Consider the following 18,619-nt stretch of genomic DNA (forward strand, 5'->3'; position numbering starts at 1 on the left):
CACTTTCACGGTTAAGGCATTTTCCTTCGTTCGTCCCTACCGAAGAACGGCTGTTGAGGTCATTTCCCTGAAAGCCGTCCTTCCGGGACTGGCAGACGTACTTATGTATCTACCAGATAGCAGGCGTCTCCCTAACACGAGCCTTGAACGATGAAACATCGTTGGGGCAACACCTAGAAGACTGCCCTTGGCTTTTGCCGATCCGAAATAGATAAGGAAGATTATCAGAAGGGATTCCTGTTTGCCCGTCATTCCCCTGCTATCAATGTTTATAACGGAACGTGCACCCAGGCGCCAAGCCAACAGTGATAAATACTGCGGCCGATTTTTCACTTTTTCCTTCGTATCTTTCATGATAAGTGTAATTCTAGCCACGGGTGCTCCAATTTTCTGTTGAAATTTATGGCAACAATAAAATTCTAAGGAAAGAGGGAATGCCGCGAATGTCTTATCGTTAGGTCAGCCGACAGTAGGTCAAAATTTGTCGAGTATTCTCTCAAGGTGCTCTACCGAGAGCTTCGTAAAAGGGTTTTACGTATTCGGAACGCGAATGCACGATTCCAAATCGAAATTTTTACTAGCAGTAACATGGTCGATTTTACGAAATCTGAGCTAAATGAAATTATTGAAATTATCGAGAAGTTGGGATAGAAAGTTTCTTCTCTAGCAAGAAAAGCGTCGAGTCAACATAGCCAACCAGTCAGGCCAGAAGGTTCCAGGTTGTGCCCGATCGGAGTTGTAAAGGAGCTCGACTGTTGTTCTCCTGAGACGTTAGGACATTCCACGAAATGCTCTGCTGTTCTACTCCTCCCTGTACTTTTCCCCTCTTTACCACTTCTTCTTCGACCGACGGTTTCCTCTCGTTCCCTGATCATCGCAAGCCCCATAAGGAGGACGCCCCGAGTGTAGCGATGGGACTAATCCGCCATACAATTAACTGGTAGAAAATCAGTTGACAAATTTTCCCCACTAGAGTGATGTAACTGGGTTGTAAATGAAATCCTCGAAAAATAGCGCCGATTGATCTTGAGAATCGTATACCGGTCCGCCATATTGAGCGTGACGTCTTATGACGCCATCTGTGCCGCGAGCTTCGCCGTACGTTGTCACGTGACTCCTCCAAGCTGTTGCGTAAGAACGCACCTTTACTTGCCATCGACGATAAGTGGAGGAGTTCCCTCTCGTCTCGACCACTTACGTAAGGATCTATCAAAATTTCGCGATTATCGATTCTGCTCTGTTTACCTGTTACGTTGACGAACTTCAGCGATCGATCACCTATCCTACTCGAGAGAGGACCTTGAAGCTGAAAACCGCAGGTGGAGTGGATTCTTTCTGGTGAACTGTTCGTACACCTGCCAGCTGTCCCCCTTCAGGGGACAAATTCCTCGGTTACGTTGTGAAATAATGTATGCACTAGGAACTATACACGTGTATGAAGATATTATTCGATAAGAAAATATTAAATTATTTCGCGATATCATTGTTGTAAACCGACCAGTTATTATCAGTCAACCGATTTTGATCTGAAATTATTTCGCGAGTAAATCCACACCGCGTCAAGTGCGTATTTATCGAATGGTCATCAATAACGTCGAAATTTCCTGTACACATTTTTAAATACACGATTTTACAAATGTATTTATTCTGTTTTAAAGTGCTCATACGTGTGCGAAGATTAAGACTCGCGAAAAATGATGGATATTCAATAATATGTTTACTATGAGCGTTGAGTAATATGTTACTTGGAATTTCTTGACTTGCGAATTCTAAGACGATTCTCCCGAAAATGATGAGAACCCTAGGAAAAATGGCGGCACGCACCGCGCGTATTTTTATTTGCCGTACGCATTCTCGATGTCTCCGACAATTTTTGATTATACGCCCCGTGAATCACGTCTCCAGCACTTATTTTCTTCTTTATTTTTCCCCTCTTTTTCCTTCCAATTCGAGTGTCTACGTACCGAATATTTTGCTCGTTCATGCGTTCGGTGAGTCACGCCGTGAACGCACACACAAGCGATCGTGCAGTCTCGTTCGAATCAACAACACTCGTTGAATTCGCAAAGAACCTTCGATACGATACGACGTATTGCACACAAATCTCACGCCTCTATTATCGAATGAATTCCATGAAAGTCAACAACTGGATGATTTAAGCGTATAAAAAGGTACGCGTTAAAATTCGTCTCGATCGCAGCTGAGCGTCGGTTCGTTCACGCTGCACCTGTTAGATGGCGGGAAATTTGAATGGCGACTATCGTAAAGCCGCATTCACACCAAAATAACGTAACAGGTTATACGGTAAATTTATAAAACTTGCTAAGCTACGTCTATATCACGTAACAAAACAAATGGAAATTGATAATAAAAAAAATTGTCTATATGAAAATTAAGGTAATAAAACAAGGAAAATATAAAGTTCAATAATAATAGTGTCAAGTAAGATAATTTTCTTTGATCCTTAATAAAACTTATTGCATTTGTTATTTAACGTAATGTTATATAGCATTTATAAAAATTTTTTTCTGATTAACAAATTTCCTATATAAAGAGTGTTACGTTATTTAGTGTATTGGTGGTTTTAAATCGTTTTCACAGATTTTTAGAGAGTCCATAAAAGCGTTAAGGCCGAGAAGAGGATTCAGCAGAATGATGACGAGCATTTGTCACGCAGATGGGTTATCGTGTTGCGAAACTTCAGAAACGATGACAGAAATACAGACACTCGAGATACATATGTCTATACGTATATTTGCGTTGAGCTACACTTTTTCCAACTTTTGATTAACAAGTGCTTTAATTAGTCGTCGCGTATGAAGAAAATTTCGACTCGAGTTATATATTTTATGAGTCAACAAAGATATTAATTCGAGTTTTAGCACTTGAAAGATAACGCGTGATTTCTGCGGAGCCAGATATTGTATTTCGAAGAATTTTATTGTTGCAAAAAATGATCGTCTTATCTGAACTTAATCGCATCTCATTGTTTATTTGAGCTATTTAATTTAGCGCCATTATAGAACACCATTTGTTAGAAATTATTTTAAAAATAATTTATATCTTAATTCAAATTTGTAATGAATTCTTAAATACAATTACAATATTCAAAAAATATCCTTTCATTATTAACTGATTGTAATCTAATTAGCAAATGAACAGTATTAATTAAGAAGCTTGGTGTATTGGTATTTATTGAAAACGTAGCCTAATGTTACTCCTATTTTTAATCCCAGATGATCAAATAAATCAACCTGTGTGTACTTTTTACTTTTGCACTTTATCAATCATTTTTGAAGACTGGAGGCTTACGAAGGAAAACAATGAACACAGGCAAACCGTTACATCTCCAGATAAGCAGAGATGTGCAGATAAGCTTGTCGTTTGGCACACAGATAACCCTCGAGCCTATTTGTTCTCCATTGATATCTAGCGTTATCTGCACCCACCTTTCATTTTCTTCTTATTCTATTATTTAACCTCGCATCGACAACATCGTAATTAACGACGATCTTTGATCCGCAATTTTTTCAATTGCACAGCTACTATTATGCTATCGACACCTTTAGCCCGGACGGCGTCATAAGACGACAAACCGGCCCGGCCGGGGTGTCGTCATAAGACGTCAAGGGACAATTTCGAAATACCAAAAAGTCAATTACGAAGTTTACGAGATATTAAACTTCTGTACGTCTCTAAAAACTGTTTTCATTGTTCACTGATAACGAAGTGACTCCTTTGCCTTATCAGCTTTCTCGTAGCCTGTTACACCATATTTAGTTACGTTCTCGAGGTTTACTCGAATGGTGTGCAATGCTATGCACTTTTTCATCACACTAGGAATCGTCATCCAGTCGTTAACGACGGTGACGCAAATCAGTGGCTGTTACTGTTTTTTGTTGATTTGTTATTCTCAGAAAACTCGTGCGTATCTCGGTAGCTGGATTAAATCATCGCGGATGTCAGATGTAAATTAACGATCGACAATGCCGATCGCAAATTTCTTCTATCCGTTTACGCAGCGGCAATAAACGATTATCGAAATTTCAATTAGCTATTCGCGATGATAGGTAATAGAAATAAGCTTCGGGGATGGTGAGCAAAGTTATTGACCCAGCGCGTACGAACGTATCGATTTATAGATATCCACGCTTTTTCGAATCCGATCGATTTTTATCCTGCTTTTCGAACAATTATACGAATCAATTACGGCTTCGGTGTCACCTGTCGCGTGTCATTTCGCTGTCCAATTATCCTGCTGGCGAGTGTCGAGAACGAACGGGGTTCAACGGATTCCTCGGAAGAAACGTAGAACGATGCCAGGACGAAAATAGGAGACGTAGGATGTTGCTTTGAATATTTCACCAGCATCCAGATCTGCGAACGTTACTCGCGTTATCTCTATAAGAGGAATACGAATTCGTCGACAAACTTCCGACTGTTTTTTCTTCTTCGTTCGTATATCCTCGGAATGGATTATAATTTCTAAAAACGAATTTCTGCAAAATTCATTCCCCAATCTAATCCACTTCTGAAGTATTCATGCAACAGTATTTATCAATGATAATGGTGTAGGATCTAATATCGTGGAACAATATCACTTTCGGTTATCTTAACTGGAAGGCCTGTGACTCATCGTAATTTGGCAGAGAATAATAATCCATCTATAAGCTGATAAGATTCGATTTCTACTGCAATCACTTCTTTTCATTTACAATTAGTACACAGTGGATCTATGTTTATGAAATTGTTGATTTTCTTAAAAATCTGTTGAAACAACGGTTGGGGTTGTCGGGTCCACTTTGCAGGGATTCGAACAGTAAATTATCCGATCGGGTCAGAAGGGACGCCGGTTTCTCTCGGCACTCTTCTCCCCCTGTTCTGCCATCAAACCCTTCTTTTATTCTTCCTACTCTCCGTTATATACCTGCAGCGAACCTTCGTTTTCTTGGGACGCAAAGCGGGTTGTTCGGTTCGCTTCGCAGATGCCATGCCAAGACAAAGACCTCTCCTCTCTATGCCCGGCCTTTACGGGAAGTGTATCCCGGAAAAATCTTGAAATTTTTCCGGGAATCTACCTGCCTTCTAGACTCTGATGAGACGAACGGGCTCTCTTTGTCGAGAGATTTCTACCGAGACGAAGGAACGTCCGTCTTACCAAGAATAGAAAATCAGCTAAGAGACAAGGGAGATTTTTATCTTCGTTACACCTTAAGCATTATTCCTCTCTTTCTTTAAAATACTAGTCTTGGAAATCTGTTAAAAAGATTCACTAATTTTATACAGGTGATGAGTTTCTATAGAAATTCAAGCGCCTCTAAAATATTTTTTAATATTTTAATTAAAAGGAGAATGCAATTTGTATGCCCCCTTTCATAAACGCTAATGGCGAACTTGCTTTATGAAGCACCAACTGATAATACATTCTACTATTGTACTTTTGATTACGTATTTCTGATTCCCGTATTCCTACTCATAGTCAGTCATTGAGAGGAACCGAAATAAAAAGCAACGAACCGGACGCGATAATTGATATCGCGTTGCTGCTTTGTTCTTTATCATACCGCGTGGGTGAAATTGCTTTTCATTCATTCGTCTTTTTCCCTGCCAACGGATATTGTGCAAAATAAATAAATAATACATGCCGAGATTGATTAATTCCTTGCTTATTGGATCGATACCGTGTTCAACTTATAATTTATTCTTACCGAAGACGTGTAATTTTCTTCCTTCAGAATTTATAGTAATGAATTTTCTAGGATACAGTAAGTAACCACGCTTTCAGATAAATTACAATTGAATGAACATTTTCATTTCAATCTATTTTAGGAGTTTGAAATTATTCTCCAGTATAGCTAGATAAAAATCTATGGGAATGGATTAAGTTGAAAGGATTTTCTAGAGTTTCGAAGTTCAACTATAGCTGTACACTGGCAATCAAATCAGATTTCCCCAGGAAAAATGGCGATGTCCGAGTTCTCACCCTTCCCCATAGGCATCCCCGAGGGAAATGACAGTGCAGCAAAAGGAGGCACATATATATAGGGGCCTGGCCCTATCACGTGGGTGTAAGCGTTTACGCGGGAAAATTCGAATCGATATTTATCTATTATTCATACATCTCAGTTACATACTAAATTGTATAATAATTAATAATTAAAAATTATATTATTTTTTTCCTAAATTACTTTAAACATTAAATTTAAGATTTCTAGAATTCCTGCTTCCCCTATATCGCCATTTTCCCTAGGGAATCCTGATTTGACCGCGAGTGTACACACGTAGGAACAGGTTACACGATCTCGTCAGTACAGGATGGTGTTTCCCTCGCGATGGCGGATCTTCCTTTGGAAGAAGCGGGATATTGAAACGAGGGGAAAGAGAGAGGAAGATAATACGTTCGCAAAGTACGATAGAAGAAGAAGAAGAAGAAAGAGAGGGGTTGGAGAGAAGCGGCGTCCGGTAAAAGAAGGGATGATAAAAAGGGCCAGGAGAATAATAATAAAGAGACAAGGAGGCAAGATAATGTACGGCGTTGTGCTAGCGTCCATTCATGCTTTTTATTCGTTAGGTGATTAAACCTCGCAGACCGGCCAACCTCGTATCTCACCTTGCCTCACCTGCCTTCCTTTCTTCGTCCTTTTCTTTCTCTTTCTGGTGCCGGTTCTCAACCGATGACGTATACATCGATACGCACACTAACGCGATACAATAGACTCTCGATATATCGCCGCAGACGAAGATGACGAAGTGGAACGTTATTTTAAAAAACAGTAACGTAACAACTTTTAAAATACCGAGAGTCTACTGTAGATTCTTAATATTTGTTACAAAATATCTTCCAGACACTTTATTTTATGTAAAATAACGAAAATTTATTTTTTCCACCTGTCGACCGAGGTTCCTCCTTGAAAAAAAACCCCTGATCCTTATTACCTAAGGGAGAAGGTACGTCGGTGTTTGTCCTTTGCAAAAACCCATCGGGCAGACAGAGATCTTTGGATAAGGGCGATATTGAATCGGACAGGAGGCCGAACGGAAACGAAGAACCGAGTGGATGATTCCGGGCAGGATCGTCGGAAAAAGAGAATCTCTCGAGAAAGGTAGGAGGGAAGGTATAGTTGGTTCAGAGGCTGTGTCAATGTGTCAGAGAGACGGTTTTCGTGTCGGGGTTGCCTTTTATGTCCATGTAATGTGGGACCTGAAGGAACTCCTTCGAGAAAGAAGTGGGGCCTGCTCACAGGCCCCCTTCTACCATCCTTGCCTGGCTTAACCACCGGCTCTCTCACCCTTTCTTCCTCGTACGGCCTTCTTGGCAACCCGACAGCACAACATTTCGCCTTCATCCACATGGCCCCGCCTATATTTACGAGCATAAAGTGATGTTCTTCCTTTTTTTTAAATTTTTATTTTCATTTTCCTTTCTCGGAGATAATTTATTGTACCCTCCTGGTTCAGTTGTAATTTTTCAAATTTTTCAAATTTCTCCACTTTTACTATTCTTCGCTCTTGATAATACAGCTCCAAGATTCCCCGAAGGAGCGACTTTCCTCATTCCGATTCTATTTTATCCAGCCGAGTATTATCGAGACACGGGGAGGAACTGGATCGGTGCATCAGCGGAATATCAAAGAGTTTCTTGGCGAGTAGTCCGAAGGATGCCAACGGTTGTAAGAACACTTGAATGGAGCCACGGTTAGAACCAGTATTCCAGGCTGCGGTCTCCAGTGCCGTCGTTTAGGATCTCACAGAAGGGGGATCCGTTTCGAGGAAGCGGTTGTCGATTGGAAATCGTATGTGCCGCCCGTTGAATGGACGAGATCTTTCTCATCCCTCTCTCCCTGTGCGCGGAGCCCCATGTATTTTTTGCCTCTCTTTCACGATTTCTCGTTCCCTACGGTTCACCAGACGCGTGCGATTGATGCTGCACCCCGAGTGTACCTTTCTTCCCTTTCTTTCCAGTTTTTTTTTTTCTTCTTTCTTCCAGGGATCCAGTTTTCGTTGCTGTTGGACTCGACCATTGATCCATCAATAGTAGTTTTTGAATCATTTTTTTCATTTAGATCAGGAACCATTTTAATTGATCGAGCACCAGATTAATTTTCTTTGCAATTCTGTAATGGAAGAACAAAGAACAAAGCACCGCTTTCGTCCAAGAACGTCCCTTTTCGTGGAAGAGACATCGGATCGCAGGATTTTGCCTCCATGAATTACCGAACGGGATTCCAGAGCAAATCCTGACGCGCGGGGAATATCTTCTTTCTTTTCCATCGGGAGAAGACCGATTTTGTCTCGATTCGCTCCTCGGCGATCGCCTTTACACGGATTCCATCGACTAGTTCAGGCATTCCGATGATTTCGTACCCTTTACGACATCCAGCATCCAGATTCGACCCCAACAGTTCTACGAATTGCAGGACGTTTATGATCGAGCACGCGATATCGAGTTGACGATACGGTGCGTGGATCCATTTAAAAAAAGCAACTGGTTCGAGGAAAAGTCGAAGCCAAGGTGAGGGAAACGATCGCAAGGGGCGGGAAAGACCGGTTCCAAGAATTGACCGGCAAATTCGGTTGAGCCAGAGACCAGTGAAACGGCGTTAAGGAAAAAAAAAAAAATGGGCCAACGCTCCAAATTTGTAAGTCCCGCTTCCGGGCGGCTGAACGAGCCGATCCCAAAATAAGGCTCGTGAGAATCAGAGAATTCCACTCCCACGTTCACTAGCCGGTGAGATGAGCCACAGGAGGGTATGGCACATTGCCAGCCTGACGTCAAAATTGCGGGGAACTCGTCTCTTCTTTCGTTATCTTGCCCTTATTCCGATTTTAGTCCGAACAAACTTTCCTCTAGCCTTATTCGAAACGTTTGTCTTTCTTTCAAAACCATCGTTTAAAAAAGAATTATAATTTTCAAATTTTATTTATTGCTCTGGCAATATTTCATTGCAACATCATTTATCATTTCAAGTATGTTGCGATAAAATCAGGCTTCTCCGGGAAATATACCATCCCCTGTTCCCATCCTACCCCGTCGGCATAGCCGGGGAGAATGACGGCAGTGGGGAGTGGGCCTCATATATATAGCCCTGTGGCGGACCACCGCTTGCGCGCGCACCTGTACGCGGGAAAATTTGAAGCGATAGTTGTTCATTTTTCATATCTCTGTTATTTTTCAAAACTCTATTATTTATTTCTAAATTATTTTTAATATTAATATTAAAGTATTATGTGTTAATCAATCTATTTCTTCGAACTCCATTCTTGGATTCTTTCTATATAATTCATACACTAACGAACCCCGTTCAAATGATACATTCCAGAGACTTTTTGCCGATGAACCGTGACTTCGGGTGATGACAACTTCAAACGCATTGCAAGGAATTTCTAGGAAGAGATACATCACGAACCGGTAAGTTTAACTTTCGTAATCTCGCATCTTTCACATTCCCTTGCAATTGTTCACGTTCACCACGCCCATTAGATCACTATTTTTATACTGCGCAATTATTACTCATTTCTACCTTCCAGTGAAACAAGAAAATAAGTAAAATTTCAGTAACGATATCAACGAAAGGATAACAAACACCCTATGTTCTAATTTGTTAATTACAATTTCTACTTTTTTTTTTTTTTAAAGACATTGACGTCATTAATTTAAAAAAGATCCGTTCGCAGCACCTTGGCTTGGCATGATCGCCCACTTCCGGCTAGATTTACTTTCGCCGAAGCTCGCCGGAAATGTACGTGCAATATTTGGTGCAACGAAGGACGACGAATTTCTGGCAGAATGACAAACTTGCAATCGTTAGTGCGTCGCAGCAGTTTATGCACTCGGTTAGCCGTTTCGTTTCGCAGAAACGACTGAACGGTTTAAGTTGAAACCGTCAGCAATATCCATCCTCGTACACATTTATATGGAGTGTTTCATAACACGTGGCTACGACTTGGTAGCTGACTTCATCCTTCATGAAAAATACTGAAAACTAAGGTTCGCGTCATTTGTTTTCATGACTCATTGATGAATTTCATCGATTGCTACCTTAAAAAGGATATTCTATGAATGTTTTAAAAAACAAATTGATTTCCTTTAAATAATACGTGTTCGAGGTGTGAAAAATTAATGACTATGAAAATCAATGATACTGATACACGGTGACCATTTCCCTAGAAATTCCATATAACTAAACCGGATTTTCCTCAACGATCAAATCACGGTTGGATAGAAAATAAATAAAAAAAAGGAAAGTATCAGATTGTGACTAAGTGACAAGTATAGTGGATTTTCCAAGCTCTGGTAGCATCCACTAATTGCCTATTTCAATCTTTCCCCCATGAGCCTGGTCGGTGCACAAGGCCTTTTGTTGCCCATGCAGCTAAAACTGGTGAATTTTGGCGTCCTTCCAAATCACCATTCCGCTCACGCATCGCACCGAAATCCTGTCCTCGGGGTCTATTTTAATCGACCTACGGAGTTATCGATTAATCATTACCCTTCGGCACCGAGCGAACAAGAGGAATTCCAAACCTTTTACCGCAACTTCCCATCGTTTAACCGAATAAACCGAATTCGTATCGTTGAATGAATTTACCCTCTCGCAACGATCCCCCTCTTTATTTTATTCCCTCTTTCTTCTTGGCTTCGAGTATACTTGGCAGAACGCCGACGTCTATAAAGGAATCATGATTCGCAAAAGTGAACAGCGATGGGATACCGAACGATGATTAATAAAAATGGAACTACTGTGCCTAAAGTGCAAATGCCAGACGTCGTACAAGAATTCTAGATCGAAAATCAATAAATTATCCCTGTTTTCCCTAAGAAAGTTTCTTAGGATCCAAGAAGCACGAGATCGTCTGGAAAAGTGAAGAAAACAGGAGAAAAAGGTCCGAGAAGGTTCCGAAAGGATCAGAAGGTAAAAGGAAGAGGAGTTATCGAAGGTTCGAGGCAAAGATGCTATAGGAGACCGGTAAAGCGTCAGACCCGTAATAAGAGCTGGCAGAAAGTTAACTGAACCATGAAGACGAGCTTGAAATGGACTAGGATGCTGAGAGTTCCAGGAACATCGTGTCCTCTTTCAGAAGTTTTCACTCGACTTTGCTTTTCTGTCTTCCATATTTTTTCCTTGATAGAACGAGTTCGAAAGATCAATTTAAATTTGAAAATACAATTTTTTTTAAAAAGCCAGTAATTTCAAAAAATATGCAATTAAATATAAATTATGGGATTTTCGATTCCTCTCAATTTTTAAACTAAAAATCCTTCATTAAAAAATGAAACTACCGTTTCTAGAATTGTCAGCTGTCATCGAACACATTTGCAACAGGTTGCCATCGAGTTAGGTCAGTTTGGATTAGGGTCGTATCAGACTTTGCTAAGCTGTTACGTAGAAGTATAGTAATAAGACATCATCGCATCGACTCACGCTATATCCACCTGTTGAATTCAAACTGTTTCCATGTAAAATCGTTTCTTCTTCTAATTAAAAATTTAAGAGCTCATTTGTAGGAAAGGGTTGTAATGAATCACGTCTGAGGTTTATCAAATCTCAGTAAGGGGTTGAATATTAATTATGTTTAACAATTTTTTTTTCTATACTATATGCTCTTGTAATTTTAAAAGTTATTCAAGGCGATCGAGTTAGCTGCCACGCCCTGTATATGTTTTACAAAAGGTATGTGGAAAAGGTATGTTTGGTATGGTATACCAAATAAATGATTAACACTTGTCAAGAAAAATATTTGCATTCTGCAGTAGGTAAAAAGAGAAACAATATTTCTATCATTATCATATATTTAATTTTGAAATAGCCCAATTTTTGTATCACTTATTGTATTCAAAAATTGAAACTACTAAGAGGTGAAAATTCTCCCTGCATTACGTGATTGCAGATATTCTTGGACACCTTAAATCAAGCCAAAAATTCACTTAGCTACGCGTGAAAAATGTATTCCCACCGTCAGAATGCACGTTTCTATTTAAAGATTAAGTTTGAATCACTGCAGAAAATGCAGTATAAATCAATGGTAACCTTACATTTATACTGATCTAGATGAGAGTCTTGTGAACTCGAACGTCTCTATAACAGCACTCTACCTGATTGCACCTTGACATTTGTGCAACAGAAATTGCATTTCATTGACTGGCAATTAAAAATGATACAGTAATCTATCGATGCAGAAATGATCAATCACAAATAAAAATTAATTCCATATGTGTAACAATCTTTCTACTCATTTATCAAATCATTAATCACCCAAAATAAAAACTAGAAAAATTAATAAAATTTTGTGTAGTAAATTGCAAAAAAATTAATACAATTTTTGTCCATTTGCCAAATGAAAAATAGAAAAATTAATAAAATTTTTAAAAATCCAGAAAGTGGAGTTAATCACTTTAGCCTATCAGCTGAAGAATCGAAACGGAATTGTTTATAGCTTGATTGTAGAAAAAATAATTGATAAATTGAAATGGAGAAGCATTCGAAGAAAACCGAAGGAACTCTAGCAAGAGCAGGATATTTCGTCATCGTGTTCTCGTTCAATCGGTTGCTTGGTTGGAGGCCGAGTTAAGTGTCGAGTGGCAAGCGGGACGCCACGGAAATAGTACAGACTGCGTCGACGGTCGTTCGTCGGGATATTACGCAAGCGGTCACTTGGTCTGGGTTCGGTTCAGGTATACGTGGGGATTCCTCGTGGCGCCGGTCGTCTGGCACACTATTCCTTCTCGCACACATTTTCAACCACCGACGTTCGTGAACTAGCCGATGACAGACGCGGGATCTGGCATACAGGAGAACGGCATCCGGAGAATTCGTCGAGCCGCGACTCGACCAAGGTAATTGATCGATTTATAATGAACCAGGAATTGTAACGAGGAAAACACGACGGAAAATTGATACGTTTTCAATTCTATCGACGATTCTCTGAATAACTGTATTTGATGAATGGAACGGTCGATTTCAAATTTTCTTTTTTTATTATTAATTATAATTTGCACTGCTATTCTAGTCAGATAAAAGGAAAATCAAGAAGCTTTATTACAGCAGTATTACAAAACCTTTGTTATGAATTAAAGGAATTTTAAATAGAAATAGAAAACAATCCTCGATCTCTAAGTTCAATGACCTCTGAAAACATGCTTCGAATATTTTCGATCGACATTTTCGCGGCTGGATTTGCACGACTGGCGCCTCCGCGATGATCAATTTAATTTGATGCGACCGAATTTGCATTTCGGTCAAGCGTACAGCTCTCGTTTCGCCTGTTTAATCATCTTGATTGCTGCTACGTAAAAAAAGGTAACTGGTCAACTTGCGTTTCTTTCTTGTAAATTAAAATCAACGACTATATCGGTAATGGACAATACCGAGTTATAAATTCTTTATTTCAATGTCAGCTATTTTCGAGGACTATTCCAAGATTCTAAGATTCTAAAGTTAAAAAAATTCCAGAATTTCAAATTTCTAAAATTCTCGACGCCATTTATAAAGCGGAGAGACACGACCCGTCCCCGAAAAAAGATCTCTAGCTAATCGTTGAGAAGGTTTAAAATAAAATCTGAAAAATAATAATACACCGGAATGGTGTGACGCGTGAAAAAATATTCTTTTGTCTGATCGTGCGCACCATCGGTGATATTATATTCGTTATCTTAGCGCGCGTAATGCATCCTTTCCCGTAAAAATCTTCAGAAGATGATGCATGCGAGTGCATAAAGAACCTGGCCGAAGGCTTTCAATACGCCGGCAAAAACGAAGAGGAATTTTCTAAACGATGCATGTCAACGATGTGCACGCACTTCGTCGAACATTGCACGCCCGTTTGAGATCCACCGGTGCTCGTTTTCAACCCCCTTCCGAGTTGTGCAGCACGCACAACCGAGGGTAATTGCGCGCACCTGTTATACAGGGGTGGAAAGGGTGCAGTGAACTTCGTGCACGGTGCGTATCACTTGATAGAACCCCCTCGCTAGGATCTTTTGCCTTGATTGGAGGGTGACAAGCGTCGTGTACGCATGTAAATTATTAAGAACGGCTTCGCGTGCTTTGCTAGCTACCGTCACATTGGTACACCCACGGAATCATAAGCAGGTTTAATCGTTTTATTACATACGTTGGACGTATCGAACAATTAACCATTTTTTCTCAAGTTGCTTCTCAAATAATAGTAAGATATTTTTAATTATTCAAAATTTGAAAACACCCATTAAATTTGTTAATAGAAATGGTAAAATTATCTAGATTGCATTTGGAGGCGAATTACATACGTTAGATGTATCGAACAATTAACAATTTTTTCTCAAATAATTGTAAGATTTGTTTAATTATTCAAAATTTGAAACCACCCATTAAATTTGTTAATAGAAATGGTAAAATTATCTAGATTGCACTTGGAGGCGAATTACATACGTTAGACGTATCGAACAATTAACAATTATTTCTCAAGTTGCTTCTCAGATAATTGTAAGATTTTTTGGTAATTATTCAAAATTTGAAACGGCCCATTAAATTTGTTAATAGAAATGGTAAATATACGTCTAGCTAAAATTATCTAGATTGTATTTGGATGCGAATACGCAAATGAAGTGGAGCGTGTTACAACGATATAGACGGGCGATCTTTTAACGTCATTACATGCATTGTCGTTTGGCTCGTGGCAATGTAATAATAAGCAACGTCTGTTGCGATATGAGTCTAAAAATATGGGAGAGTCCCTCTATCTGTTCGGTGTGGTATTTGTGCCGGACGCCTCGATGTCGCCAACCACTCATGCGAACAGTACATTCATCAAAACGACCTTCGGCGGTATGGATTTCAGAAAGGTGCTAAATAAATCAATGACTCCGGAATCGGAGAACAGTTGCCAGATGAAGATCAACGGTTTAGGCAACTCTCCTTAATATCGCCAGGTGTGAAATCGATGCACCAGCTGGCGATTAGTAATCGAAGAATCAACTCTCGGACGGCGGACCATGGAGAGACTCCCGAGACGGCGCGGCGGACCACGGAGAGAGTCCCAATTTTAACACTTAAACAGATACTTTTGATAGCTACTCTGTAACTTCTACTAATTTCCACGCGTGTCAGAATTCTCATATGCATAAATTAGCATTATACGTTGTTTTTGTAAGGCGTTTGAAATTTGGATCGATCAAGACGAGTAGATCGCACGTTGCCCGCAGGAAGCGAACAGGCTCGCCAGTGATTTCGGATACCACACCTTGCGCGTCTGTCGATGGGAGGATCTAGAAGGGTGGCCCCGTTGTCCATCAGGATTCTCCGGAAAGTAACTGGCAGATGGCCGGCAGATGTCTACCATCTTGCTGGCCCTGATTGTAGGTCCAGGCGAAATCAGCCGTGAAAGGTGAGCATCTACAGCGAAGCGGTTTTGTAACGACGCTATCTTTATCCGTCGCATCTCTTTCGCGGCAAGGTGCCGCAGGAGGAATAACAATCGCGCTCCTGATCGTACCTGGTCGTAATTTTACTTAAAGACCACTGCCAGATGCACGGAATTCAGTTAATGTTAATAAAGATCCCTAAGTATCTCTTTACGATTATTTCATCGAAGATACCTTGATCCTGGAAATACTTTGATTAAATCAAAATCATTATGTTTTACCCCTAGCGAAATATCTATGCATAATACGCGAAGGGAAATGAAATTTCAAATCAACTCGAAGGAATTTAAATGAAAATAATAAACAGCCCGTATCAACCCTATTCCTCCCTTTTCCGTCCTCTCGATTTTCCTATTTCTCTCTTCTGCATCCCTCGATCTCTTTCTTCCCACCGTCGACCAATCCACGTTGCTGCATCGCGCACATAAACTCTGCACCGGATCAATGCACCTCGCGAACCCACTTCCGTTTCATGGACGGATATATATAGACGGGCACGTGCAACAATACAGGTACATAAACTACATATGTGATTTGTTTCATCGTTCCCAACATGGCACGGAATAATGATTAATCCCCGGGTAACTACACGGTAGAGGAAGAGAAGAAGAAAATTGAAGAGTTATAAGCACCGTGACCATTTTCTCGCGGAATTCTACGGCAGGAGAAGGGAATCCGGGTAATGGTTGCCGAGAAAACGAGCGTCCTGGTTTGACCCGTGCTAGGTTATGACCTGAATAGCAGATTATCCGTTTACGAGGCTACATCCTACCTTCCGTCGTTTTATTGAATTCAGGGAATATTCTGTGCAACGAATAGCTTTAGGAGAAAAATGAACACTCGAGAAACGCGTGCGTAAGGAGGATGCGTTTGCAAAACCCTGCACGACAGGTAGTGTTACGGGCAAAGAGCGCTCTGTTATGGGTACAGCGAGTGGCGAAGGTGATCCAGTTCGAATAGAATTAGATTTGAACGAGGAGACTTCTGCAAACTCTAGGTTTAGGGCTAGGTATATTGAAATTATGGTACAAATATTTCAATATTTCAGCAGACTTTTCTAACTTTCAACGACCCCATCGATAAAAGCTTTGTGAACCTGGCACTCGACTTAAAAAAATCCCCTATAACTTTTAAACTATTCAACTACAAACGAAACGAAAATCACTACAATCAACTACAAACGAAATACTACCATTTTCCGTAAAAAAAAATTAATTTTTTAAAACTCAGGTACCAGGTTCACATAGCCATCGATAAATGCAAGCTGAAACGAAGGCGGATATTAAAGTTCCCTCTTCCGAGCGTTTCGGAATCTTCAAAAAGATGTAGTGCATCTGAAAGAGGAACGAAGGGCCTTCGGTAAGGGTGTTTCAAAGCAGAGGGATGATTTTTCGGGACACAAGGCTGGCGGCCCTCAAAGGAAGAAGGGAAACTCGACGATTGCTCGGTCCAATTAAGGTGGCGCCTAGCACTTGGCGATGAGTCGAGTAGTGCGTGGAAATAAAGCTACCAGTGGGAAAGGAAGAGAGGATGAAGGGAAAAGGAGAAAAGAAAAAGGGAAAGTATGCAAGAGGCAAGATCAACCCTCGTTCCTTTTCCCTCTCTCTCTCTATCTTCTTCGTCCTCTGGTCGAACAACCGACGTTGCCAAGCGACAGGAGCACCCTGCAACCCTCGAAGATGTCACGCAGGGTGCACGCAAAGGGAACGAACTTTTGACCTTTCAAGAGCGTCTCCTTGAACCGCGGGTTCTATGGCCTCTACACGAGGCGATAGAGCCCGCGTGGACCTTCCTCCGGCTCGTCGCAAACGAAATATCATTACCGAAATAAAATAATACTCTTCTGAAGCGAAATTTCCTGCTTTTAATTTAACCCACGCCTTTGAAAACGGCCCGGACTTCCGGATGAAAAACTCGGGGAAAATAAAAAGGACCCGATGGTTGTTTACCGTAAATACAGAGTCGCGTATAAACGAAACAATGCGAGTAGCGAATGGTTTTAGAAACGAACAATGGAGAAAGATGGCTTCGGAGTAGACAAAGGATGGAGGAAGATGAAAGGGGTACAAATGAAGAAAGATGCAAAATAGAAATGATAGGAACAAAGCGAAGAAGGCAGAGGGAGGAAAACGGCGAGAAGGGTGCAAAATTCGAGGAGTTGAAAAAGGAATTCAGGAACAGGCTGAAGAAACAATGCGAGATCCCTCGGGCTTATTTCGACTACTTGAGATGAGGTGCACGTTTCTAGATACCCCGGATGAAATGTAGAAGGGGGTGGTATTTTGATCAGTTTGAAAATAAAAAAATTTTCAAGCCGTGAAAATTTCTGAATCGCCCGGACTTACGAACTCATTTCCGTTTTATAGTTTACACGGGAAACGTGGCAGAGGTTTTCCGATGAAAACCCAGAGGGTCCTTTCGTATGAAACGCTCTTTAACTTCTACCGTTCCGAACGTAAAACTGGAATATCCTTACTCGCTATACGCGTTCTACATCATTCCGTGTAACTTTACGTTGCTGAAACTTTATACGATTCACAGACACAACCCGGTACAACCTGGACGTAGATACGCGATTGTATTCGTATTGGACGCCGTTCTACCAGCTTTTACGACTTACGTGCTATACTTCTCGCTTTACGCTTACGTTCTATAACGTAACGTTATGCCCTCGTAACTTCATCGAACCGTGTCGATTGCACCGTCGAAACTTCCAGCTTCGAGGTGCATCGACCACCTACAGCAAAGGCGAGCACCCGGGTCAATCTCGTCGAGTAACGCGATATTGAATCGCTGGGAAAATAATGCTACTTTTATGGGTGAAAGGTACGGCACCCTTTGAATCCTTGAGATACCCTCCCTTATCTCTGATATCATTTAACCCTTTGTAACATTCGTGGCGCAACTTACAGTTGAAATGTGTTAGTGATTGAATTTTGAGTTTAATTGTAATTATAATTTGCTCAGTCGAGGATTGTTGAATGCTTCAATTTTTGAGAAAAAATCATAGGCGAAGGGGTTAAATCTTCTAAGTTACGAGGGCTGGAAGTTGAAAACTAATTCTTTTTTTTAATTAACTTGAAAGGCACTCTATCGATATTAAAATAGACTATTTTTGTATTATTTATTATTCTGTAATGTACCTAACATCTACCCTTTATCGAGCGCGACCCTTGCGGTTAAGCGAAATCCACCCTCTTCCACTCGGTTTCCTTGGGA

General features: G+C 40.6%; 1 protein-coding gene across 1 annotated transcript; it reads left to right on the top strand.

Annotated features, from left to right (window-relative positions):
• Positions 1–6,234: 6,234 nt before the first annotated feature.
• LOC114874458 lies at positions 6,235–8,399 on the top strand. The gene is made up of 3 exons (XM_046286191.1): positions 6,235–7,271; positions 7,522–7,611; positions 7,676–8,399. Exons 1-3 carry the CDS (start codon positions 7,058–7,060, stop codon positions 8,098–8,100), a joined length of 729 nt encoding a protein of 242 aa, XP_046142147.1. The 5' UTR covers positions 6,235–7,057; the 3' UTR covers positions 8,101–8,399.
• The last annotated feature ends 10,220 nt before the right edge of the window (positions 8,400–18,619 follow it).

Source organism: Osmia bicornis, chromosome 6 (assembly GCF_907164935.1).
Source record: "Osmia bicornis bicornis chromosome 6, iOsmBic2.1, whole genome shotgun sequence".
NCBI classification, from domain to species: domain Eukaryota; kingdom Metazoa; phylum Arthropoda; class Insecta; order Hymenoptera; family Megachilidae; genus Osmia; species Osmia bicornis.